General features: G+C 35.1%; 4 protein-coding genes and 2 long non-coding RNA genes across 13 annotated transcripts; 3 read left to right on the forward strand and 3 right to left on the reverse strand.

Annotated features, from left to right (window-relative positions):
- Positions 1 to 47: 47 nt before the first annotated feature.
- On the reverse strand, positions 48 to 3,852 carry LOC106445903 (50S ribosomal protein 5, chloroplastic-like). The gene is made up of 2 exons (XM_013887545.3): positions 3,620 to 3,852; positions 48 to 495 (listed from the first exon to the last, which is right to left on the reverse strand). Exons 1-2 carry the CDS (start codon positions 3,711 to 3,713, stop codon positions 194 to 196), a joined length of 396 nt encoding a protein of 131 aa, XP_013742999.2. The 5' UTR covers positions 3,714 to 3,852; the 3' UTR covers positions 48 to 193.
- On the forward strand, positions 949 to 2,353 carry LOC125576610. Of its 3 annotated transcripts, none has more exons than XR_007315036.1 (3): positions 949 to 1,059; positions 1,166 to 1,356; positions 1,433 to 2,353. It is a non-coding gene; the product is annotated as an uncharacterized LOC125576610 (long non-coding RNA). The 3 variants fall into 3 exon arrangements; XR_007315035.1 differs by having other exon boundaries at positions 951 to 1,059; positions 1,139 to 1,356; XR_007315034.1 differs by having other exon boundaries at positions 958 to 1,356.
- A 1,682-nt stretch (positions 3,853 to 5,534) lies between the features above and the next one.
- On the forward strand, positions 5,535 to 15,617 carry LOC106445906 (probable protein S-acyltransferase 4). Of its 3 annotated transcripts, none has more exons than XM_048737049.1 (6): positions 5,535 to 5,980; positions 6,127 to 6,315; positions 6,400 to 6,708; positions 6,784 to 7,017; positions 7,098 to 7,738; positions 15,592 to 15,617. In XM_048737049.1, exons 1-5 carry the CDS (start codon positions 5,924 to 5,926, stop codon positions 7,734 to 7,736), a joined length of 1,428 nt encoding a protein of 475 aa, XP_048593006.1. In that variant the 5' UTR covers positions 5,535 to 5,923; the 3' UTR covers positions 7,737 to 7,738; positions 15,592 to 15,617. The 3 variants fall into 3 exon arrangements, with proteins under 3 accessions (XP_048593006.1, XP_013743004.2, XP_013743008.2); XM_013887550.3 differs by lacking the exon at positions 15,592 to 15,617 and adding an exon at positions 7,840 to 8,106 and having other exon boundaries at positions 5,536 to 5,980; XM_013887554.3 differs by lacking the exons at positions 5,535 to 5,980; positions 15,592 to 15,617 and adding an exon at positions 7,840 to 8,106 and having other exon boundaries at positions 6,389 to 6,708.
- On the reverse strand, positions 9,052 to 11,723 carry LOC106445905 (fatty acyl-CoA reductase 6, chloroplastic-like). Of its 4 annotated transcripts, none has more exons than XM_048737044.1 (8): positions 11,137 to 11,716; positions 10,961 to 11,064; positions 10,671 to 10,870; positions 10,469 to 10,569; positions 10,090 to 10,261; positions 9,845 to 10,006; positions 9,291 to 9,755; positions 9,052 to 9,213 (listed from the first exon to the last, which is right to left on the reverse strand). In XM_048737044.1, the coding sequence occupies exons 1-8, from the start codon at positions 11,405 to 11,407 to the stop codon at positions 9,054 to 9,056; spliced, it is 1,635 nt and encodes a 544-aa protein (XP_048593001.1). In that variant the 5' UTR covers positions 11,408 to 11,716; the 3' UTR covers positions 9,052 to 9,053. The 4 variants fall into 4 exon arrangements, with proteins under 4 accessions (XP_048593001.1, XP_048593000.1, XP_048593002.1 ...); XM_048737043.1 differs by having other exon boundaries at positions 11,131 to 11,714; XM_048737045.1 differs by lacking the exon at positions 9,845 to 10,006 and having other exon boundaries at positions 11,131 to 11,723.
- On the reverse strand, positions 11,988 to 15,583 carry LOC106449473. The gene is made up of 5 exons (XR_007315037.1): positions 13,181 to 15,583; positions 12,997 to 13,097; positions 12,619 to 12,790; positions 12,386 to 12,541; positions 11,988 to 12,317 (listed from the first exon to the last, which is right to left on the reverse strand). It is a non-coding gene; the product is annotated as an uncharacterized LOC106449473 (long non-coding RNA).
- Positions 15,618 to 15,845: 228 nt separating the features above from the next.
- Positions 15,846 to 17,972, forward strand: LOC106445907 (magnesium-protoporphyrin IX monomethyl ester [oxidative] cyclase, chloroplastic). The gene is made up of 5 exons (XM_013887555.3): positions 15,846 to 16,560; positions 16,904 to 16,968; positions 17,045 to 17,372; positions 17,459 to 17,557; positions 17,636 to 17,972. Exons 1-5 carry the CDS (start codon positions 16,087 to 16,089, stop codon positions 17,897 to 17,899), a joined length of 1,230 nt encoding a protein of 409 aa, XP_013743009.2. The 5' UTR covers positions 15,846 to 16,086; the 3' UTR covers positions 17,900 to 17,972.
- The last annotated feature ends 29 nt before the right edge of the window (positions 17,973 to 18,001 follow it).

Consider the following 18,001-nt stretch of genomic DNA (forward strand, 5'->3'; position numbering starts at 1 on the left):
CCTAACTTTTGTTCTATCTAATAGACTGGTCACTCTCTCTAACGATCTTTTTCAACAGCTTGAGATTTAATCCAAAAACAATGCTCATACAAACAACATTACAAAAATAAAGTTAAATAAAAAAAAAAAAGAGAGCAAAGAGTCATGATAATCATCTCTAAACATTCTTGAGCTTCTTCATCTTGGAAGGTGGCTATCGACCCTTCTTCCTCAACTTACGCTTACGAACTAGACGTTTCCTGTGTAGCCTAATCTTCTTGGCCAGCTTCATCTTCATCCTCTGTTCCAGCAGTTGCTTCTCTTTAGCTTCTTTTGATTCCAACAGTAGTTTGTCCACTGAGACAACAGTCTTAGGTGGTTCCTCGGGCTCAGCTCCGTCCACGCCAGAAGCAACTGCCTTCACAATTGCTGCTCTTCCATGGCTATTGCTCAAGTTGTAACCACTAAGTGAGACTCTGTTCTTTGACTCGATGATGTTGGGTTTAAGGATGAAAACTGAAACCCACATGAGGAAACCAAAAAAGATCAGAGCTTTCACACCAATTAAAAAGTCTGAGAAACATCAAAAAAGTGTTCGATGAAATGTCTCAGTGAAGAACTAATCCTATCTCTTAAGCGTAAAAAAAAAAAGAAACTAAGAAACTGAAGTAGCCAGGAACTAGAGTTTGGTTTCTTGGGTCTGTAATGAAGATTTCATAATACGATTCATATCTATATATATAAAGGAGAAGGGAGTCTCTTCTCCTGCTGCCACGTCAGCGTCGCAGAGGAAGGAAATCGCGCCACCTCAGCTCCATCTCACCTACGTTTAAAATTTACGGATTGTCATTTGAGGTTTGTCTACTGGGCTTAGTTTTTTATTGCTTGACTTATAGTTATCTGTGTTGGGTTTTATACAAAGTTGGCCCATTTCCAGGAGAAACCACGCTTCTCCTTCTTCCACGCCATTACACGCCGCATTCTGTAAACCCTAATATCATTTTCATCGTCTTTGAACAAAGCCGAGTAATGGATTCTCCACTATTTATTTTGAAGCCATAAACTCAGCATTTAATCTCGGTAATTTTTCTCCCACTACTTCTCATTTCACTAGAACCTTCGATCTCTTCGGATTCTTAGATTTGGATCCTATAAATAGGCGTTCCTGGCTTCATGATTATCACAGAATCATCGATTTTTCTACTCAAACACAGACCGGCGTGAACAATGGCTGCTTCCCAGATCGTCCTTTCTGAGTTGAGGCCAGGATGTTGTGCTCGGATCGTTGTGACACGCCTGCTCCGATTTTGGGAAGCTAGGAATGCTAAGAAGGGTGGTGCACTAATGGGCGTTGATATGCTTCTCTTGGATGATCAGGTGAGTTTTTTTTTAACCTGTAATTTGTTTTCGCCTTGGATTCTAGCTTCTGATTGCAGATATTCTTATTTTGCAGTCTTTTTTTCGTCCAAGCATCTGTTTTTGTACATTGGCTGAACACGTTCCGAGAACTTCTTCGTGAAGGAGCTTAGTGGATTTGATGTGACTAGAAGCAGCAATCATTTCAAGCTTTGTGATTCTGTTGTGGGGTGCTGCATTTGTTTCTGTGGAGGACCAGAAGAAGCACGTTTAGCTATGGAGAGGTATGTCTATGCATCTAAAAATTATATTTGATGTATTGTGTCAATGCCTTTGTGTTGCTCATTCTGTTTATGTACAATACTTGGAACATATAGAATGTGAGTATGATCTCAAGACATGTGTAGACTTTTACAAGCTGAGTCACAACATCCATGATTCTGATGAATAAACCTTTTTATCTTATACTCATCTAACTGACCTTAGAAAGGAAGATGATCCTCTGAATCCAACTGTATCTAGGGTGATGGTGTAAGTTGTTCTCTGTGGCACGGGTCGCTGAGAATGACATTGTCAATGGTGGTGACTGCAATGTATCAACTAATTGCAGGTGCAAGAAGTTAACCAAAGGTAGTTATGGTCGAATTTAGGAAACAGAAACCACAGTTTTACAAAGTTGTAACCTTCCACTCTAAGCACGGGTGAGGAAGAGTGGGCGACGGCAAAGTAATAAGAACAGACGAGGAGCGTGGAGAGGGAATGAGATGGATGAGAAGAGAGGGGGCACCACAAGAGAAGCTGCGTAAATGCTGGAGACTCATAGAGATAGGGCAGAATATGGCGGAGGTTGTGAGGGCCTACACGTCTATTTCACTGTATTTGGTTCAACTTAATAGATTATATATCGTACTAAACGAAAACCAGTTTAGTATTTTTCAGTTTGACTTTTAATGGAAAACACTTCGTATGTAATGGTTTACGGCAATTTTGAAGATATAATATAAATCATTATTTCTTACCGTAGACAAGACAACAACCATATTCTTCTAATCTTTCAATAGGACCAAGGAACAAAAAAACAGAAGACCAAGTTATTAAGCTTCCCAAAAAAATTACATGCCATTTAAAAAAACTAGAGGGTTAGAAGTAGAAATCTCACTGGAATAGGTTTAAACTAATCCTCATGACCAAACAGAGACTCTGGAAGGAGATATCTATATTCAAAACATATTTCATGGGCTTATTTCGATTTCGAACATACACTTAAATATCACAGCTCGCTTTTTTTTTGAGCAACTATCACAGCTCGCTATAAACATCAATATGTACAATGAAGAGGCACACGTGAACAAAATGTCAACATTACTAATTTATAAAGTTTTCACTATACTTTTTATCGTGGTAAACATATATTTATTTTCACATCGTTTAAATAAATAATTATAGAAAATAAAAATAAAAGTAAAATTATCAGTAAATTCAATGACACACAAAATGAAAATTAATATATATTTTGCATTTTAAACCTAATGCTTGCAGTTTTAATAAATTTTTTCTTTTTGGTAAAAAGTTTTAAAAATAATTTCTACTTACTATCACTTAAAATAAAAAATATTCCAGTGGAGTCAACTTCAAAAACTTCTCTGTGATACATTCGTGAGATATGTCTTCCAAACTACACTTTATGTGATTTGGTGGGAACGCAATCAAAGAAAACATCGGGAACCATCAAAGACACCGGCACAGCTGATCCAAATGGTTGACAAAAATATATTATGTAACAGACTATCCTCCATACGTGAGTATTCAGTTTATGCAGGAGAATTTGCTCTATGATTTGCCACAAGATAGTCGTAGAGTCAAAGATTTAATTATCTGCATTATAAAAAACTTATGCTCCAAGCAACACAAAGTGTAAAACCGTTTTTTTTGTTCGAATTAATTTAACAGTCTTTAAAAAAAAATAGAAGATATTTAAAATAGTTATGTTTTTATATTTTAAAAAAACTGAGATACACTTTTGATAACTAAGAAAAGTAAAGAGAAAAATAGTAAAATTAATGTTATGAGTTTACACCCATATTGTACATACTCATTATAGTTTAAGATGTTATATATTTCACATTCGTTAATTACCCGCCAGTAGAATGCAATTTAAAGTGAACTAATCATTTTTGAAATATTTAATAAAATTGATAATATATTATGTAACTATTTCAATTACTAACCCGCCCGTAGGGCGGGCCAAACCCTAGTAACTAGATAAAACAAGTGCAATGCGTACCTGATGAAGCTAATGACGAAAGTTGAAGCCTTGGAGAAGATGAAGAAGAGAGAGAAGGGAGAGGAGCGAGAGAATTGAAACAAAGAAGAGCCATCTTCTTCGAATTGAAGGATCTAGCCTTCAGACATTCATTTGAAGTTTGGTTTCTGGATAAGCCTTTCCCCTTCTCTCTGTGTCTTCTTAACCAACGGATTGGATTTGATCCGGATCAATCCGGTTTGCAGTTTGGTTTGGTTTCGAATTTTGCTTCTTTTGTTTGATCAAAGGATTCGAATTTTGCTATTTTGTAAATGTCGAAATAAAATTGAGTTTGGTTTGGTTCAGTCCCCGGTTATTGTTTATTTGTTTAGATATGAGCTTTTAGCCTTCCACTACTACCTAATCTGCACCAACTAGGCAGGATTATCTAGCTTATATAGCCACCTTTTATTGTTGATTCAGTGGCAAGCATGATCATGATAGCCTCAACTTTCGCGTTCAGAAGCTGGGGTAAGGTAACAACAGTGAGCAACTGTCAAGAAGATAAATGTCAGTGAAGGCGCGGCATCGATTGGCTTGGTTTACGAAGAACTATGGGAGAAACTCAAATCTTGGAATGTGAGATTCAAGATAGGGCAAAGATCAGACGAAACAGGTGTTAAGTCTCATCTTTTATTAGGGTTTATGTAATAACTAACAAGTGGTGGGCTAAAGGGGTTTGGTTTTCTATGGTGACTCTGAAATTTGCATTCATAGTCTGGTTGGCAATGAAAAACAGATTATCTACTATGGATAGGATCACCAAATGGAGCCAAAGAGTATATACTATGTGTGTGCTCTGTAAAACTGAAGCAGAAATCCGAGATCATTTGTTTTTCAAATGTTCCTATTCTGTTCAGTTATAGAGGTATCTTGTTGAGGGGATTCTTGGCAGATCTTATACGGATGGTTGAACTGAGATAGTGCAGAAGATGACAGGCGGGGCACTTGATAAGAGGAGTTTATTCTGTTTGAGGTATGCTTTTTATGCTGCTATTTATGCAACTTGGCGAGAGAGAAACAGAGTGAAGCATGGGAAGAGGCTAATGCCATTGGATATTCTTACAAAGCTCACTGAAAAAAGAATCAGAAACAAGCTCAGTTTGATTAGAATAAAAGGTGGGAAGGGAATGGAGAATGTTCTTCAATATTGGTTGCAAACTAGAGGAGTTTAGTTGATGCAAATTGGGTTTGAATTTTATTTGTAGTTTGTATTTTGAGTTGTGAGGGTTGAGTATAACGCAAGGTCCACACAAGTTGTAAGAAGGTTTTTTTGAATAAATTTAAAATTCATTCAAAAAAAAAACTAACAAGTGGTGTTTCTTCGGTCTTACGGTAACCGTGTTACTGGAAGGGATGAAAGTTTGTGAATATAACGCAGAAGTATTGTACCACCGTGACTAAAATAACTAAACAAATGGATGTGGAGAGATAAATAAGATTCATTGAGATGTTTGTACAGTAAATTCTCTGATTTACTAAAAGTCAAAATATTTTACCAATTGAGCAAAAGCTGTATAACTAATATCTCAAGAATCAAACAAAAACAAAAAAAAATCTCACTAATCACTATCATCATCTGATTTTGTGTAATAAAAAAGGGGAGTGACTTCCATTTTTGGCTATAGATGTATACAGTCTTCTTAATACAATGAGCTACATTCTTACAAGTTACAACTTCTTTTGAAAGCATTGGTAGATAGATAGAACCACTAACAAATATGTGGAAGCACGTTTAGTTGAGAGGATAGATAGATTTGACTTGCCCTTTCACAGCTCATTGTTTGCATCATTTATTTATTATTTTTAGATTTTTAGTTGGCCGACTTTAAACAATTAATTAAAATTAATCTTAAACTAAACAAGAAACTGAGATCCCTTCTTACAGACATCCTTCTCGCATAATCAGTTTTCTTAATTACATACCATGTCCGACCATTATCTCATGATCTCAAGCAAACTAAAAAAATATTTTCTTTTTCGAAAAAAATAAATAAAGAAAGAGAAGATAGAAGAGAGAAAGGGATCGCAATTTGCAAACATCTGTAATAATTATTCTTTGTGATTTTCGAGAGGAGAGGACAGCTCCAATCTTTCTGTCTCTCTCCCTCTCAAGTGTATTGAAATTGTGAATCTTTCTTCGGAGGAAACACGAGATTTGTCCTGTTTCTGGGATTTTTTGTCCTGATTTGATCCCATCTCTGACACCTTTGTCTATAGATGGTTTTCTGATTCTGGGTTCTTCCAAATTTCTTAACTTTGTTGTTTGTTCCTCCTCCTTTAGTTATGGCTTGGAATGAGACCAAACTCAAGAGGCTCTATCAAGTTTGGAGAGGAAGCAATGTAAGTTCTTGTGTCTAATGTCACTTTGGTGTTTGATTCATATACTCTATAGGTTCAGTGGTTGTTAGTATCTTCGAGTCTTGATTGGTTCATATATAGAAACTTCAGGTTCTTAATTTGTGATTTTGACTTTGATTTTTCTCCAGAAATTTCTTTGTGGAGGGAGGTTAATCTTTGGTCCAGATGCATCATCTCTATACCTATCGACCATCTTGATCCTCGGCCCCTCGGTGATGTTCTTTGTAAAAATGTACTTGAAAATGGCTGATCCTCTCACCAAGAATCGAAACCTCTGTGTTCCAGTTCTCTCTGTCGCTTGGATACTCACCCTTTTGGTATGTCTTCTTCTTTCCCATCTCTGTAGATGATGACGACTTTATTGTCTTAATGAAACTAAAGTTTCAATAGTTTTCTTTCAGGACATATTTTTCCTCTTCATGACATCTGGTAGAGATCCTGGGATTGTGCCTAGAAGTCTAAGGCCTCCTGAATCAGATGATGTACCTGATTCAACTACTCCTTCCATGGAATGGGTTAGCGGTAGAACCCCAAACATAAGGTTACCAAGGGTTAAAGATGTAACTGTTAATGGCCATACCGTAAAAGTCAAGTTCTGTGATACTTGTTTGCTTTACCGTCCACCTAGAGCTTCTCATTGTTCCATCTGCAACAACTGTGTACAGAGGTTCGACCATCACTGCCCTTGGGTTGGCCAGTGCATTGGAGTGGTAAGTCAGTAAACGTATTCTCGAGTACAATGTAGTAGTCTATGTGTCTTGAAATTTGTTTTTAACTCATTGCAGCGAAACTACCGGTTCTTCTTCATGTTCATATCAACATCAACCACTCTGTGCATATATGTGTTTGTGTTCTCTTGGTTGAACTTATTTCAAAGACATATGGATGAGAAGATTAGCATCTGGAAAGCAATATCTAAAGATGTTCTGTCTGATATTCTCATAGTTTACTGCTTCATTACCGTTTGGTTTGTTGGTGGGCTCACTATATTTCATTCCTACCTCATCTGCACTAACCAGGTGATTAGAAATATAACCATCCTTTGTGTTTATCTCTTTCTCTTTTTGTGTGTTCTAATTCTGAATCTGTTTTTGTGCAGACTACTTATGAGAACTTCCGTTACCGATATGATAAGAAGGAGAATCCATACAACAAAGGAGTTTTGGGGAACATAAGGGAAATATTTCTATCTAAGATTACTCCATCCATGAACAAGTTTAGATCATTTGTGAAAGAAGAAGATTACATGATGGTTGAAACTCCTACTTCAAATCTTGGGGAAAGTCTAGTGAGCTCAAAAGAGAAGATTGATATTGAGATGGGAGGAGGAGGAAGGATAGTTGATGAGGGTGGAAAAACTTACTCACTCCCTGAGATTCTCCGGAATCTAAACTATGAAGACCTTGATGATGACTGTGAGGAAGATGACTTGAAGGCCAAGGATCATCACCACCACCTCCACCATCATCATCAGAATGAGGAAATCATCCCTCCTTTTGACCCTTTCTTCACCAATGACAATGGTGTTAACAAGGATGAGAAAAATGGACAAGAATCAAGAGGATCTTCAAGTGATAATGGAGATTCAGGGAAACATGTTGGAGTCTCCACTGATGATGAAGAAAAAGCTGAAGGGTATGAACAAAAATGGAGTATGGACAGTGTCATGAACATAAACGCAGGATCTGAAGATGGAGCAAGCTCTCCTCAATCTACTTCCCCAATGCTTCGTAAATAGAGGTAATGAAAATTAAGGATTACCCCTCTCTGTTCTGTGTTGCCTTGCTTTACAAGATACCATTTTTCTGAGCCCTAACACTATCTTTGTTTAAAAAATGAAGGGCTTGAAGCTCGAGAAGTGGAGAATGTTCTTTGTCATTCTTTTAACTGTGTTTCATATAATCGTGGAGAAAAAAAAAATCCAGAGAAATAAGAAACATTGTAGGTTTTGTGCGTTTGAGGTGTATTAGTTTTTTTCTTTTTCATTTTAGTTGTATTTATATTCACATATTTTTGTTATTAAAATGATTTGGACCACGAATTGTAATGTATACGATTGTACTTGAAAATTATTTTCTTTTTATTTATTTGTTGGTTGATTGATTTTCGTTTTCCATGTGTTGATTTCTCTTCTAAGCATGTGCGTTCGGGTCAGGTTTCGGGTTTACAGTCAAAGGTTTCAATTTAATTTTTTTTAGAACGGGTCGATTTTGGATAATATCACTTCGGGTTTGGTTCAAAATTGTGTTGCATTGTAAAATTTATAAAGTAATCAAATATCTATCGGTTTCAAAAATTTTGGTTTGGATCGGATTATACTAAAATAAAATACAAAATTTATGAAACAGATCATGTGAAACATAATCCTTAATCTGAAATGAAAACTACTAGGCACACATCAAATCCGAAAGAACACTCCATAGTTCAATAAAACCAAAAAACAACATTTCATAGTTCAATCACAGCCGAAACAACAATATTCGATAGTCGAATCATACCTGAAAAAACACTGAATTGACTAGAGTCCATTAATTCTTATACACCTGAAAATTTGGATTGTTGATAAAAATGAATTATGCAAATTAATGGAAAAAGCTACAAGAAGCATTCACCATTATGCAAGTATAATCATCAAGCATGAAAATCTTCAAAAGGCAGCTCATAACAGTGTAATTAGGCATGAATCCTTAGAAAACAAGTAAAATTATCGACTGTAAAATTGTATAGTTCACAATATCATAACTAACTAGCATTGAATAAATCATATAGTATACTTCAGTTTCCATAAAATAATTTTTTATATAAATAATTTCAAATTTGAGTCATTTAGGTAAATAACCATAAAAGAGTCGGTAATTAGGTAAGTTATATTTGTACTTTATTTACGATAAAAAGTTGTTTTAGTGCAATTTGAAATTATTTCTTAAGTTATATTCAAATTTTAAATTTTTAGTTATTAAGCAGATTGTCCCTTAGAATTTACATGAAAATTTAATAGTAAATAAACAATACACTTGGTGAACTCAAGCAGTTGTACCAATCAAATCACTCTCTTTCAACTTGAGTTTTCCTTACAGATTTCTCTTTTGAGACCTGGAAGATGAACGTTCACAATGTAATGCTCCCAATCAATGCTTTTGATATCGAACTCAAATATTTTTCTCTCTTCCATTGACATCTCCTGAATAAGACTCCTTGTATTGGTGTCATCAAACCTAGGATATTGATCAATAATCAGTAATCTAATAGCTTTTTTGTTTATAAAATAAAAAAGTCCAAGCTTGTTACTTACCGAGCTTGAAAAAATGTGTAAGGCTCATATGTTCTTGCTAGGGACACAAAATAGTTTAGTATCCCTCTTCCCTTGAAGCTCAATGTGGTATGTGACTCTTCTGCTTCTCCACCTTCATTCTTAGTTCCTCTTTCCTGTTTTGCTATTATGTCGAATACAGAGGAGGTGAAGCTCTCTAAGGAACTGTGGAATTTCATTCGCGCTAAGTCTATCACTGTCAATGGAAAGTCATACAGATGTTGATAACAGAGGTCCATCAACTCGCCAACTCGTAGGGGATTCGCATGAGAAGAAGTGACGTTGTAAACTTTGAGATCGGAGTTTCCACAACCATGCTTTGCCATTGCTGCTATTGTTGCGTTCACAACCATATCAACAGGTATAATGTCCGCGAAAGATTGAGAATCTCCCCAGAGGCCAGAGATCTGGCCTTTGCCATAGGCCAAGATTATTGGATCACTCATCCTGATTTTTAGAAACCATAAAAACATGAATCAAGAAATCAGAAGGCAGAGCTGATCTAATCCCTTTGTCTAACAATGAAAATCTTTAACCTTATTCCTTGGAGCCAGCCAGGGAAAGGCTCCTTGTAAGAGCTTTCTATAATACTAGGCCTTATGATCACTACAGGCGCATCTTCTCGCATGGTTTGGATTAATGTCTCACCCATTGCTTTTGTGAACGTGTAAGTGTTTTCCCAGCCGTAGTGCTGAGCTCTAAGGTAAAAAAAAAAACATATTGTTTCAGATTTTATTGACATAATAATGTGCAAAGAGTATATTTTCCCCTTCATCCTCACCTTTGGATACCAAGTTCTTTCAGCTTCTTGATTTCTCCACTGCCATGCAACTTTCTCACAGCTTCTGAAGCTAATTTCAGCTCATGTTCGATGTTCAAGTCAGAAGTTATGTTTTTTCCAATGCAGAGAGGAGTCTCTAGTACTGTTCCCTCTTTCTTGCCAGTCACATAAGCTATATAACAAAAATCAAAAGAAAATTTAAAACTATATTATATTTATATAGGTTTTGAAACTTCTTTTACGGTTATGGAATAACTTCGAATGAATGTAAAATTTATTCAGTTTAGTAAATCAATTGCATCTACTTTAGAAAATGTTTGAAGAAATGAACCAATAAACCATGTGGAATAATCTTTATAGGCAAAGCATAAACTCATACCAGTTGAGATATGGAGAAAGAGTTTCAGTTTTTTGCAGTCTTTGGCAAAGCTCAAGAGCCGACCAGGTCCAAGAGCGTTGACATTTATAGCAAGGTCGTATCTGTATGAGTTTGCTTGGGTTAGCAGCAACTTGTTTGTTTGTAAGTAAACAAGTAGAACAGAAAAAAATTAGAGAGTAAGAAGTAGAAACATAGTAAACACCTGTCGTCAAATGTCGTGCGACCTGCACAGCTGATAACGACATCAATCTCGCCACTAATATTGGCTGCTACTTCAGATCCGATCCCCAGATTTTCTTCTCCAATTTCTCCAATTATTGGAATCAACTTGCTTTTCATAAATTCTTCATAAGATCTCCCATGCATTTGCTTCAAATGACTGAACAGATCCGAGCTTATGATCTGCGTGGAACAAATGGATACAAATTTAATTTGGTGAAAGGAAAAAAAGAAAGAAAATAAAAATAGTAAGGATGAGACTGGAAACAAAACCTCATCATAGAGTCTCTTGTTGGCTGATTCTTGATCTTTGGACTTTATCAGAATGAATATCTTCCCAATACCAGGACTTGCCCTCAATAATTTCTCAATCAGCACTGCAACAGAAAAAAAAGAAAAATCAGTTTAACTGGACAAAAACTCTGTTTTAGGTTTTGTCATACCTTTACCAAGAAAACCCGTTGCACCGGTAATAAGATAGGTTTTTCCTTTCAAGAAACGGATGATTCCAACTCCATCACTGACACTACTTGGTTCTGGCTCAGGCGATTTATACGATGTTTCACGATAACAACAAGAAGTTTGGACTCTACGTGTGATCGACTGTGGCAAACGGCAAGCCAAGAAGTGGTTCGGTCTGCTGAGGAAAGAGGAGAAGAAGCGGACACCATGCAACTTGACGGCCTTGCTTGTGGCCAGCAGATTTGTTGTCATTGCCATCTTTAGAAGAAGAAAAATGTGAAACTTTTAGTTTTTCCTTTTTATGGAAGGCTTTTGTGTGGGAATGAGAATATATATAGAAAAAATTACAAAGGAAGTTAATGCGGTTAGGTCTCCAGTAAGATGTCACATAGTTGAATCCATTGGTGAACCCATAAATTTATTTACTTTTTTTTGGTAAAATAAATTTATTTACTTGGGGTCCAATGTTGACTCATAGGTAAGCAGAGGAGCATGTTTTAACGTCCTTCCACCAGCAAAGGGTCATGGACTCAAAATGTTTCACATACTGTAAGAGATAATTTCCGCTCTCGTGCATGACTAAGATTGATAGTCTGCATGCCGGACAAAAAGATTGACTTATCGGTAAGGAGTATGTTGTATATATGTTACTGCGGCACCTTTTTTGTTCTTTTACCAATTGCATTCTCTAAAACTCTGACATTACTATTTTAAATTTTTTGACGTCAATTAATTAGTACTTTTCATCTGTTCAATATTGTAAAACCATAACGTAAAAGTCGTGAAAGAGATCATACATGTATGTACGAAGCATATCTGAATATTTAAATACAAAAGATCGACTAGAATCAGTATCATTGACTACTGGTAAGCTTAAGTTGAATCTCTAAACATGTACAGTGTCCGAAAATTTGGAGTCTCAAATTATTGTGTTAAAAATATTATCTTTTAAAATAGTATTAGAAAAATATAATATATATATATATAAAACAAAGCAAGCCTTTGAGTGGCATGCGTCCCACGCTCTTCTCTCAAACAAATTCCCTCGTCTTCAGATCTCGTTTAGGGTGGAGGCTCATCCGCGCCGGCATCGATGTCGGTTGGTCGCGAGCTCTCCTACCCCCCTTCTAATCGGCGTATGTGCTTAATCGACGGCGAGGCATGATTGCTGAGCAAATGAAAATATAAAATAAGAAAACCTAATCCCTTAGTCTTTAACAATGAAAATCTTTTAACCTTATTCCTTGGATCCAGCCGGGGAAAGGCTCCTTGTAAGAGCTTTCTATAATACTAGGCCTTACTACAGGCACATCTTCTCGCATAGTTTGGATTAAACTCTCACCCAATGCTTTTGTGAACGTGTAAGTGTTTTCCCAGCCATAGTGTTAAGCTCTAAGATAAAATCATATTTGTTTCAGATCGTAGTAACATAATAATGTGCAAAGAGTAGTTTTCTCCTTCATCCTCACCTTTGCATACCAAGTTCTTTCAACTTCTTGATTTCTCTACTACCTTGTAGCTTTCTTACAGCTTCTGAAGCTAGTTTCAGCTCATTTTCGATGCTTAGGTCAGAAGTTATGTTTTCTCCAAGGCAGAGAGGAGTCTCTAGTATTGATCCCTCTTTCTTACCAGTCACATAAGCTAATAACAAAATCAAATATTTTTATTAAAATAATAAATAAATAAATAAATATGTGTAATTTTTGAAACTCTGGTTATCGAAATGAGTGTAGAACTTATTCAATCAAATCATGCGGTGCATCAAGTGCATTTATTCTAGAAAATGTTTTTAAAAGAACCAATAGACCATTTGGAATAACCTTTTTGGCCAAAACATAAACTCATACCAGTTGAGAAATGGAGAAAAAGTTTCAGTTTCTTGCAGTTCTTGGCAAAGCTCAAGAGCCGACCAGGTCCAAGAGCGTTGACATTTAAAGCAAGGTCATATCTGTAACAGTTTACTTGGGTTAGAAGCAAATTGTTTGTAACTAACACATAGAACAGAGTAATAAGTAGAAACATAGTAAACACCTGTCGACAAATGTTGTGCGACCTGCACAGCTTATAACGACATCAATCTCATCACAAGAATGTCTTCGCCAATGTCTCCATGTATTGGAATCAACTTGCTTTTCATAAATTCTTCGTAAGAGCTCCCGTGTATTTGCTTCAAATGGTTGAGCAGATCAGAGCTTATTATCTGTGAGAAACAAATGGATGCAAACTTGGAGAAATGAAAAGAAAAAAAAAAAAAAAAAAGAGTAGGGATGGACTCCTCACTATACGAAGGAGTGCAGTTTAGAAATAGAGTAGGGATGGACTCCTCAAATCTATTCAAATTTGAGGGAACACTTAACAACCTCATTTTTATTATTAAAATTTTTTATTACAAATTGTTCCTTTAATTTTAATATAACTTTTTATATTTAAAAATTAAATATTTGTTTCACTATACGAAGGAGTGCAGTTTATATTTTAATGAAATTATTAATACTTTCACTAATACAATTATAAGTTCATATAAATTATTGTTTATTATATTATAAACTAAATTAATGTATATAATAAAAGTTTAGTAAAATAAAATTATAATTGGATAAAATTTATAAATTTAAAACAAAGCATTATTATAATTAATAATAAGTACTAGTAATTTATATTTGGAATGGATTTTGAAATGATAATGGGAGTAATTGGAGAAAATGTCAAATTCATTTTGAGAATAAATTTCAGAGTAACAATTGGAAAAGTTCTAAAAATCATAGATTTTAATTGTTTCGCATATTTTAAGGAATAATTTTTCCTTTTTAAGTACATGGTGATCTAGACCCATAACTTCTATGGTATTACAAACTAAAAAATCAATTTATATTTAATATTTGAAAAATAGACAAACATATTTTTCATAGTTTATTTTAATTTTATTGTTGCTGATTATTGACATAAATAAAATAATTAATAATTGTGTAAAAAAATTAAAATTTATATCATAATACTCTTAAATAAATCAGTTAATGGATTTATGCATGTTATTGATAATTCATATATTTATTATAAATTTAAGTAGATACTTTACAATTATTTAATATTTTTAGATCATGAAATATTGAACATAATTTTTATTTGTTCTTACATATATATTTTAGTACATGTCAATATTTTTATTTTGTGTTTAATTAGTTTTTATATTATTCAAGTTATCTTCACATCCAAAATAAAAAGGTGCATTTTAATAAGTGTTTTCAATCAATTATGTTTAATATTTACATAATTTTATATTAAATATTCAGTCAAATATTTTTTCTTTGAATAATGATATTCAGTCAAATATAATAATACAGTAAGTTATTTTGATAAACTATATCTATTTTTAATCTTTTACAAAAATAACTATATATATGTTTATTCTGCATGCATAATATATTTAATATTCATTTCAGATACTCATATGATCTGCATTTTCATCTGCATCACCCTTCGAAATTTAATACTAGCAAACATCTCCATCAAAAAACCCACCAAAAATTGTTTCACCACTTTATCACAAAGTAGTCCCAGCATGCATACCGACAAAAAAATATTAACTCATCGGTAAGGAATATGCTGTATTTGCTACTGCAGCATGGAACTTGGTGAAAACTTTTTTTGTTCTTTTTTACTAGTTAAGTTCTCCATAATTCTGACTTTATTATTTTAATTTGCTTGACCTCAACTAATTATAATTTTTATATTTGTTTAATATATCTTTCATTCTACAAAAAAATAAAGTTTTCATTTGTTTACACACTAAAAGTATTACATTTGAATTATAAATATATCATTTTCTGTGATTATCATTTTTCAATAAAATTTATATAAAACATAAAAGATATATTTTTTTGAATTTTTTTTAAAAAATATTTCTCTGTCGAAAGGAGATAGTATATTTTGACTAATTCATTGTGTTTAGTATTTCAAACCCATAATGTACTAAATTATGAAGAGGAGAAATAAAGATTTCTGTGAAGCATAAATATCTGAATCCTTAAATACAAAAGATCGTTTGGAATTTCGCCGGTTATTGGAAGCTAACTAATGTGAATGAGGAAATCATCCCTCCTTTTGACCCTTTCTTTACCAATGACAATGGTGTTAACAAGGATGAGAAAAATGGACAAGAATCAAGAGGATCTTCATGTGATAATGGAGATTCAGGGAAACACGTTGGAGTCTCCACTGATGATGAAGAAAAAGCTGAAGGGTATGAACAAAAATGGAGTATGGACAGTGTTATGAACATAAACGCAGGATCTTAAGATGGAGCAAGCTCTCCTCAGTCTACTTGCCCAACCCTTCGAAAATAGAGGTGATAAAAATTAAGCATTACCTCTCTCTGTTTCTGTGTTGCCTTACTTTACAAGATACCCACTTTTCTCAGCCCTAACACTATCTTTGTTAAAAAGGGCTTGAAGCTGGAGAAGTGGAGAAGTGGAGATTCTTCTTTGTCATCCTTTTAACTATATATTTGTGGAGGAAAAAAAATTCAGAAACATTGTAGGGTTTGTGAGTTTGAGTTGTATCAGATTTTTTTTTTCCATTTTAGTTGTATTTATATTCACATATTTTTGTTATTTAAAAGATTTGAACCACGAATTGAAATGTATACAATTGTATTTCGATTTATTTTATTTTATTAACTTGTTGGTTGATTGATTTTCATTGTCCATGTGTTAATTTCTCATCTATCACATATTTTTGTTAAACGAACCACAAAAAAAAAGATATTATCAAAAAGACAAGGCAATCAAGATAAACCAGTAACATTTCTCCACGTGTCAGTCGCTAACAAGAAGTTCAGATTTTCACTGGATGAGATGTTTGCCTAATAAAACTCCACACAGCCTCATCTTCATCCTCTAGCTCCTTGCTCTCTCTCTACAGCTTCTGCAACTCTCTCTATGGCTGCTGAAATGGCGTTAGTGAAACCCATCTCCAAGTTTGCATCTCCAAGACTCTCCAACCCGAGCAAATACCTCTCTGGCCAACGTTTCTCCACCGTGATCAGAATGTCAGCCACCTCCTCGCCGCCTCCTCCGGCTACTGCCACCGCGAAGTCCAAGAAGGGCACGAAGAAAGAGATTCAGGAGTCTCTTCTGACTCCGAGGTTCTACACGACGGACTTCGAGGAGATGGAACAGCTTTTCAACACGGAGATCAACAAGAACCTTAACGAGGAAGAGTTCATTGCTCTGCTTCAAGAGTTCAAGACTGATTACAATCAGACACATTTCGTTAGGAACAAGGAGTTTAAAGAAGCTGCTGACAAGTTGCAGGGGCCTCTCAGACAGATCTTTGTTGAGTTTCTTGAGCGGTCTTGTACTGCTGAGTTCTCTGGGTTCCTTCTCTACAAGGAGCTTGGTAGAAGGCTCAAGGTATTTTTTCTTTCAGATTTCAATCCAAAACTTTTAACTGTTTTAAGATAGTTTCATTTCAATGGACCTCCGATATTATATTAGTCGGTTCCTAACTTTGTTATCAGAATAGAAAACCGGAATAATCTAAATATACAAAGGAATTTTATATCTCTAAAACCGAAAAACCGAACGTAAACTAGAAATGACCATGCCTATTTTGAACTAGTAAGTTCTGTGTGTCTCAAGTGTTGCTCTTGGTTTAGTGTTTCTTGTCTACATTGTGCTTGAAGGCTTGAAAGTTGTTTCATGGATCATTTTGTCACTGGTCTGATCTTAATCTTTTGATCTGTTGGTAATGCAGAAAACAAACCCTGTTGTTGCTGAGATCTTCTCTCTTATGTCCAGAGATGAAGCAAGACATGCCGGGTAAGATCTCTCAACAACAAAAAAAAACTCTCTTCTTGAGTGTTTTTTTTAATCTGATGACAAACTTTTCTTGCAGGTTCTTGAACAAGGGTTTGTCTGATTTCAACTTGGCTCTTGACTTGGGTTTCCTGACAAAGGCAAGGAAGTACACTTTCTTCAAACCCAAGTTCATCTTCTACGCCACTTACTTATCCGAGAAAATTGGGTACTGGAGATACATCACAATCTACAGACACCTCAAGCAGAACCCTGAGTTCCAGTGTTACCCTATCTTTAAGTACTTTGAGAACTGGTGCCAAGACGAGAACCGTCATGGAGATTTCTTCTCTGCTTTGATGAAAGCTCAGCCTCAGTTCCTCAATGACTGGCAAGCCAAGCTCTGGTCTCGTTTCTTCTGCCTCTCGGTTAGTAAACATTAACTCTCTCTACTTTCAAATATGTTTTAAAACATTGTCCTGACCAATAAGAGGATTGTTTTTCTTTTTTGCAGGTTTATGTGACAATGTACCTCAATGATTGTCAAAGAACTGATTTCTACGAGGGTATTGGGTTAAACACTAAGGAGTTCGATATGCACGTCATCATTGAGGTAAAGTAACTTGAAACCAGAAGATTAATAGTAGTAAGTAAGCTGTGTGTCTGAAAATGTTGGAAACTTTTGTTTCAGACAAACCGAACCACGGCAAGAATCTTTCCGGCTGTGCTGGATGTTGAGAACCCTGAGTTCAAGAGGAAACTGGATAGAATGGTTGTGATCTATGAGAAGCTGACGGCTGTAGGAAAAACAGATGATCCTTCCTTTGTCAAGAACCTCAAGAAGGTTCCTCTCATTGCTGGTTTAGTCTCTGAGATCTTGGCTGCTTATCTCATGCCTCCTGTTGAGTCTGGCTCTGTTGACTTCGCTGAGTTTGAGCCTAATCTTGTCTATTAGTAGCTGCCATTGTCAAGTTCTTGGTTTCTTGTAACTGAATGATGGAAACTTAGAAACATCTATTTTTGTTTGCTTAAAGCAAATACTTTTACTGCATCTATC

The sequence above is a fragment of the Brassica napus genome, chromosome A7, assembly GCF_020379485.1.
Source record: "Brassica napus cultivar Da-Ae chromosome A7, Da-Ae, whole genome shotgun sequence".
Lineage (NCBI taxonomy): Eukaryota > Viridiplantae > Streptophyta > Magnoliopsida > Brassicales > Brassicaceae > Brassica > Brassica napus.